This window comes from Montipora capricornis, chromosome 14 (assembly GCF_036669925.1).
Source record: "Montipora capricornis isolate CH-2021 chromosome 14, ASM3666992v2, whole genome shotgun sequence".
NCBI classification, from domain to species: Eukaryota; Metazoa; Cnidaria; class Anthozoa; order Scleractinia; family Acroporidae; genus Montipora; species Montipora capricornis.
In genome coordinates this window covers 35,845,786-35,853,285 of record NC_090896.1, presented here as the reverse complement: position 1 = coordinate 35,853,285, position 7,500 = coordinate 35,845,786, and the positions used below count along the sequence as shown (strand labels likewise).

Here is a 7,500-nt window from a genome sequence, read left to right as displayed (position 1 = left end):
CGGCGAATGTGGATGAAAGGTGGTGCATTTTTTTCTCCTGGTCATGTTTTAAAAAACGTACCCTGTTTGGCAGAGGTTTCCTTGATTTGAAGGAAAGGAGACCTCTGTCACGCATGCGCGACGTGACGTCCAAACTCCAAGACGTGACCCTCTAAAATCCAAGGGTGCTTACGATTTGTGGGGAAATTCCAGTTGGGATGATCATTGCCTACAGCTGTAATTGACAAGGGAGATTTCAAATACACTGATCAATCGAGCACAATTGCGCTCGTCTACTGTGTGAGCTGGAAAGGTGTGACGTGCGTTATTATTTAGGCGGGTTAATTTTATTTTATTCATTGAGTGATAATTGAGATTGGGACAGGAGAGAGAGAGAGAGAGAGGGGGAAAGAGAAAGAGTAAAGTCAGTGTACTCAAGCGATTTGGAGAAAAAAATAAACGTTAAGTTTGTAAAGCTCAGGGCGACCTTTAGTTTTACCCCAGTTTAGTTTGTTCTCATTAGCGACGTCACATAGCATAAGCGACCTGATCATTACCTTTGTTAGAAGAGGAGAGAGCTAATTAACGTTAAGTATGAACTAATAATGATAGTTAGAGCGGTTTTCAAATGAGTGTCGTAAAATCAAAACCAAAGTAATTACTTTGGTCAACCAGAAAGGACGGAGACAATGCAGTAAACCAATCGAAACTCGAAGTAATTACACGTAGCTGACACATAACGCGGGAAAATGTGCACGCGCGAGGTTTTGGTTTCACTTCTGATTGGTTGAAAAAGTGACGCGAGAACTTTGAACCAATCACTGAGTGAAGTAATGCAAAACCAAAGCATTTCGATAATTACTTTCGACACTCAACTGAAAACCGCTCTAGCGTTAAAATGCAGTACATACAGTACATACGTAGTTGACCACTCCCTATAGGGGCTTTTCAGGGCCAATGAAACACAACACGACAGAACATAGAGCAACAACAACAACTGTTAAGAATCCCAACTGGCCCGGAGGCAAACCAGTTGGCTATTTAGAAGTGCGGTTGAGAAGTTGAGCCAGGGCCTACCAGGAACAAATTCAGCGCGTGGTCAGAACGAGTCCTGATACCCGGGAACTCCCGATCTCAAGGCAAGGTTCCTGACCACTGGGCAGCGTTAATGAATCTGCTCCGTACTGTGAAATCGTGCGAGGATCCTGCTGGGCTTTCAACCAGGAAATCTTAGGGAGCTTAAACTCCTGAACCGCTTACCATTTATGAGTAAAATCGTCTGGGCTTAGACTGAGTAAAATTTATTAAGTCTCACTCCTAGGAGACATTGGTTAAATAGAGCATTTGGAGGTTGTTAAAGGTACACTGTCATGAGCTGCGCATGCTCGAGTTTGTTTGTTGTAGCCGCCATTGTGGATTCACGCGTGAGTCACGTATATTTGCGTTTAATGAATAGGCCATTTCCGAGTTCATGTCTGCCTCCTCTTCAAAGCGAGTCTAAATGCGAAGTTCTTTTTTATGATGATTAGTTTTACTTTACAAACAAATGAATGAAAACTAATTTTCATAAGAAAAACTTCGCGCTTAGATTCGCTTTGAAGAGGAGGAAGACATGAACTCGGAAATGGCCTATGCTATGCCAAACATATCGCTCAGAATTTCAGAATACTTACTTGTCAGGAATCTGGACCTTTCGCATCACTGAACTTCTGTAAATGCAAAAGTGCTTGCAGTACAAAGCGAAAGGAAAACAGCAACAGGAAACGTTTTTGAGGTGTGGACGGAAACTGGAAGTGAACATTTGGCATGCCGGGACAGTAGTGTCTCCAAGATTCTTTAACTAATCGTCTCCAGTTGTGAAAAGATATGTAGCAATTCAAATATGGTAGTGTTAGGACAAGTTAGAGAGGAAAACAGATCAATTCCGGTGGCTGTCCATGGCGCGAAAACGTCTTGTGCTTGAGCTCCTCCTATTGATGGAACGGGGGAATTCTGGTTGGTGGGAGCTAAACGGAATGAAGGGAAGACCTCAAACTGTACCTCCACTGTGTACCAATTCGTTGTCCGCATTTGTTTCTTTCAGTTTATGCGGATATCTGACAAAATACGACTGTTCGAGTGCGGATATTAATCCCATCGGTGGAATAAGCAAGAAAGATTTGAAAGCGTTCATATTCTACTGCGTGGAAAAGTTTAACTTCAGTTCGCTTATACGAATACTCGGTGCTCCGCCGACGGCCGAGTTGGAGCCGCTTGCTGATGGTCAAATCCAGCAGACCGATGAGGTGAGGAATGTTTATCTCATTTTAGCGATTGCTTTATATTTCCCACTGATCTAGAAAAAAAAAATGCATCTATTGTTTGAAGTAAAGTACAACAAACTTGCGTTGGCCAGCTTGTTGGGGCCACCTTGAGTCCTCAGTGAGAGAATTCAAAGTGAGAAGAAGCAACGTGGCAATGTTGTAAAAACCACTTTCAAAGTTTTCGTGTATAATACCACCGGAGAACTTTAGCTTTAGCGCAAGAATGGTTCCACCAAGGTGGCGCCGCGGCCTTCCTTTTTCAGAAGGTGAAAACAACGGGTTTTTCGATCCAGAATTTTTTTTGAAATCAGTGGAATTTTCACATTGGTAACATCGAGAGCTGTGATTGGCTAATTTCGATCCACGATGTGTTTACCGTCCGCCATGGCCAGCTGTTGCGGAGGTCATAGGCTGGACTCAACCACGTTCCCAGCGTCCTCTCATTCCTTCCTCAAGAAAAAGGAGGAAGAGAGAGGACCCTGGGAATGAGGTTGCCAAGCAACTAGCCTTTTGATCCTTCTTACGACCGGATTACAGCTTTGAACATCGCTAGTTAAAAACCCAATCTAAAGTGATTATTCTGACCAATAACAACGAGCCCATGGTCAAGTAAGCCAATCATAGCGCAGATGCATACAGCTAGAGCTGTGCGCGGGAAAACGCATCGGCAAGCAAGTATGCAGTGTTGCATCTGATTGGCTGAGAATGTGAAGCAAGAATTTTGTGCGATTAGTTTCTGTGGCTTTTAGAAAAACGCAAATTTCAGCCTGCTGTTTAAAGTGAACGCGATGCTAAGACTCCATGCAAACGGACGCAACATTGTTGGCTAACAACTGCGAACCTACTTCTCTCAACGGTGTTGGAAGTTATGGCGCCTGTTTGCACGGAGTCAAGCTCAAGTCAGCGCAATGTCAGTTAATTCAGCTCAATGTCAGTGGGCGCGTTCGATTGACCGTATTCCGGAATAGGAATACATGGAATAGAATTATCCTTGTTGCTTCAAAAGCACCAGACATACCGTTTTAAATCACCACTCCACGTATTCTTATTCTGGAATAGGGTCAATCGAACTCACCCAGTGAAAGTGGTAGCTTTTTACCTACCTGCGAAAATTGTATGAAAGAGCTTTTCAAATTCCTTGCTATCACATTTTTTAGTTCAATTTTAAACTTTCTGAGCGCTGGCACTGTGCAGTAAATTTTGAAGGCGTTGCACAACGAAATGAAAATAAAGTATAAACTGTTCTTATTCCATCGTACCACATTATTATTTCTCCCAACAGGAAGACATGGGGATGACATATGACGAGCTGTCCATGTTCGGTCGCTTGCGGAAGACATCTCGATGTGGCCCCTACAGTATGTTCTGCAAACTCGTTCACTCGTGGCGAGGCAAGTACACGCCTCTTAACGTGGCGGAGAAAGTGAAGCGCTTCTTTCGTGCTTACTCAATCAACCGTCACAAAATGACAACGCTAACTCCCGCTTATCACGCGGAGAATTACTCTCCGGACGACAATCGATTTGACTTGCGTCCGTTCCTGTACAACACTCAGTGGCCATGGCAAATGCGACTGATTGAGGATGAACTCCGACGACTTCAGCAAGCGGCCGAGACTTCGCATTTACGTCACCCACAGCCTCACCTTCATGGCAACAACGGTACCTTATTTGGGAATTCGCACGATCATACGAGTGGGAGTGACGGTTTGACGTCGTTGGTTCAGTTGAAAAGTGAGTGGACCGGAAGTCAGTCATGTTTCGAGGACCTTGCGCATCTAACGAGACGAGAGAGGCTGGAACGTACTGTGGAGACGCTATCCAGTTTCAACCGGGGTAATTTAAGGGCGCAAAGCAGAGGCACGCCTCCTTGCCCCGCCCTCATACGCATCAAATCCGAGCCTGCTGATCTTATAGAAAGCGGCTGCACTTCACACATCGATGCCTATGATGACACGGGAAGAACGTCCCGAAAAAGAAGAGAGTCACACCCTGATGGACATGCGCAACAATATGAAGACCATGCAAGTGGGGAGAAACACATGCGCATTACGTCTATATGATAAGCCATGAGCCCATGCAAGGAACGCGTCCATACGAGGAGTTTGTCATTTGCACGATCGTTCGCGGCTTATCTTACGTGCTTGCATGAGAGACTGAAAGGGGTATAGTGGTAGCTTGCTCGCAGTTAGCCGACGAGAAAGATATAAAGAGAAGTTCACTTCACTGACAACCGAAGATACAGCACGTTTTGTTTTGAATGCCCCTCTTAGTAAACTGCCAATATTAAATTAGTCAATATAAAAAATACTATAATACTCTTTGTTTGTCCCTCCAAAATTTTCCATAAGCATTGTTTCCAGTTTCTCTTGGGACCGTTGTAAGTCCCAGGAGAAAAAAAAAATGGTTATGCAAAATTTTGTAGGGACAAACAAAGATTATTATGGTATTTTTGATGTTGGCTAATTGCCAAAACCATAGAATGGTTAGATGAAAGTATTTACATGCATGCATACGTACATTCGCACAACCTTCATTTATACACTATAAATGTTAAAGCTACAATCGTGTGGGATTGTGTATGACCAAGAAATGAAACAAACAATGAAAATTCTTAGCATTTAAGGAGGCTCGAAATAGTTTCTCCTTTTTTCAAACAAATAAGCATATTCTGTTTTTAGATATAGTTAGGGTAATCATATCAAGACAGAATTTGGCCAGGGTATTAAGTACCCATCACAGATTTCTCACATCACATTTTCCTCCAAAATAACGTTACCATGGCAACGACATAAGGCATTTCTTTGAGCCTTAAAATCAAGATACTGTCTTTTTTGAAAAAAACGGGAATGTGAAATCTTCCCATTCAGCGTTACCAGATAATGTTAGAAATAATCTTTAAAATATTTAAAATTCAACAAAATCTCTAGGTCAGTTTTTCCGAAATGTGTCTCTAATTTCTTTTTTCACCTACAGAATTTTTTAAAATTTGAAGACAAACGTTTAAAATTAATCTAAGCTAACATGCAAAAAATGAAAAAAAATCACCGTCCGGAAGCAGAAACACGAAATACAAAAACCCTCAACTTGGCGCGCAACATTGTTTCGTTGCAAGTTTGGGTCGATGTTTCCCATTTTTCACCTTGCGTGATCAACTTGACCCGCAACAAAAACATTTGTTGCGGGTTGAAGAAATGCAGCACGCTGATTGGTTGATTTGCTAGTACACGAGCACATTTGTTGCGCGACAAGTTGTGAGCTTGATGAAAAACGAGCAACAAAGCCAAAATTTGTTGCTCAGAGTAGACCCCTGCTCTACTTTTCGCAGCAACTTTCTTCAACCCGCAACAAATGTTTTTGTTGCGCGACAAGTTGATCGTGCAAGGTGAAAAACGGGAAACATCGACCCAAACTTGAAACGAAACACTGTTGCGCGCCAAGTTGAGGGTATTTGTATCTCGTATTTCGCCGCCTTAAGCGAGTAAAGTTGCAAAAATCAGGAAAAATGAGGGGGTTACAAGATCGGCATTTACGCATGCGTTACCCGCTCATTCGAGTGCACGCGCGACTGAAGCTACAGGCCAATACAAACGGATTTGAGTGACCATTAAACCGTGTGTGTACAATTTTCGTTGTTTTCGTGAATAGGAGATGTCTATTTATATTCCGTATGTATAGGAATTAGAAAAAAGGTGAGCGAAAGTAGCGGTAGTTGTTTATTTCTGGTGACCAACTGACCGTGAGCTGACGCTAGCAGCTTTTAGAATTGCGTGAGTGGCTTACACGCGCGCGCTCAGCTGAAAACCCTTTCGAGCCTCCTTAAAGGATCAAACTAGCTTAACAAGATAAATACATTTAGCTAATACATATGTGATGTAACTTAGAAATACGTGTTTTGAGAATTCTTCATTTTATAATCCATCGTTTGAAGGGATTGAACATTAGAATTTACAACCCTAGAAGTGTCACACACATAAGAGACCCAATATCCCCACTCTGACAGTTAAGAATTCGGTCGTTTCACGGGAACACGATTGCAATACCTGAATTGACCGACTAAGGGTCCTTTTTTGGGGGGAAAATCCGAAAATGGATTCTTGAATCCAAAAACGGATTTTGCGTTTTTTTTGACGAAATCCAAAAACGGATCATGAATCCAAAGTATCCACACTCGAGGAGGATACTTCGGATTAAATCTAAGTCTGGAATTTTGAGATTCATCGCTACTGCTTTTTTTTGGAAAAGGATTTGAAAAAAGTATTTTTAACAAGCAGTTTTCCATGCAAAAATGATACACAACAGCTACCGAATATAACAGTTTAGCCCAAATGTTTTTCTCGCGCCATTTTTACAGTACGATCGAAGACATGAATAGGTCGAAAATAGTTCGGTTTCCTGCAAATTTCACACCAGAAATTACACTAAACATTACTTGACGGCAATAATAGTGTTAGCACCTTTCCTAAAGCTAAAAAAACATGTTTTTCGCCATTTCTTTTTCTTCCTTTTCTTCGATCGCTAAGATATTTTTTTTTCTACTCTCATTTCATTTAAGAATTTCTCCAAAACAAGCTTAACGCTATTTTTTTTTTTTTTTTAACTTGCGAGCAACTCTGGGTTTGTTTGTTTGCGTTGCCATGGAAAATGGTCCTTTTTGGGATTTTGCGTTTTTTTTGCGCTGAAGAATATCACAAATCCGTTTTTGGATTTTCCCAAAAAAACGCACCCTTTGTGGCACCGTATATGGCGCGTATTTCTTATCAAAATTCAACTTTTCGCTCGTTTTGCAAGTTTGACATTCACCTTTTAAATTGGACATTCGTTTTATTCATTTCGACATTCGTTTCATTCGCTTCGGCATTTGTTTTTCAAGGTGGACATTCGTTTTTAAAATCGACATTGTTTTTGCATAAAACAGAAATCGTTTGTAAAGTCTAAGGTTTGACATTCGTTTTATACAATGTTTTTCAATTTTTCATGTTCCTCGACAGTCGTTTAAGTGAGGTTCGTTTTGGTGGCATTCGTTTTGTTTTTTTCGCAATGCACTGTGAGATTCGAAGATTTCCCGCCAGACACTGGGTCGCGCGCCCAAAGGAAAATGGCGACCGTAGGGGAGGCTTTTCTTTCAAGAGTCCGGTCTTTAATGGAAGTGTTAAATTACTTTAGTAACTTTGATGACGGAAACATTGAATTGACAGAATAGTTCAAAATAAGGGGGG

The 7,500-nt window shown here is 41.7% G+C and overlaps 1 protein-coding gene across 2 annotated transcripts in view; it reads left to right on the top strand.

Moving 5' to 3' along the window:
- LOC138033877 (glutamine-dependent NAD(+) synthetase-like) overlaps positions 1-6,170 on the top strand; it is a 29,970-nt gene extending 23,800 nt beyond the window's left edge. For both annotated transcript variants that reach the window (XM_068881748.1, XM_068881747.1), the window contains exons 6-8: positions 1-19; positions 2,063-2,264; positions 3,565-6,170. The exon at positions 1-19 is cut by the window's left edge and continues 213 nt beyond it. In XM_068881748.1, coding sequence (XP_068737849.1) covers positions 1-19; positions 2,063-2,264; positions 3,565-4,344 — 1,001 coding nt within the window. In that variant the 3' untranslated portion in view covers positions 4,345-6,170. The remainder of the gene's footprint in view (positions 20-2,062; positions 2,265-3,564) is intronic.
- Positions 6,171-7,500: the final 1,330 nt, after the last annotated feature.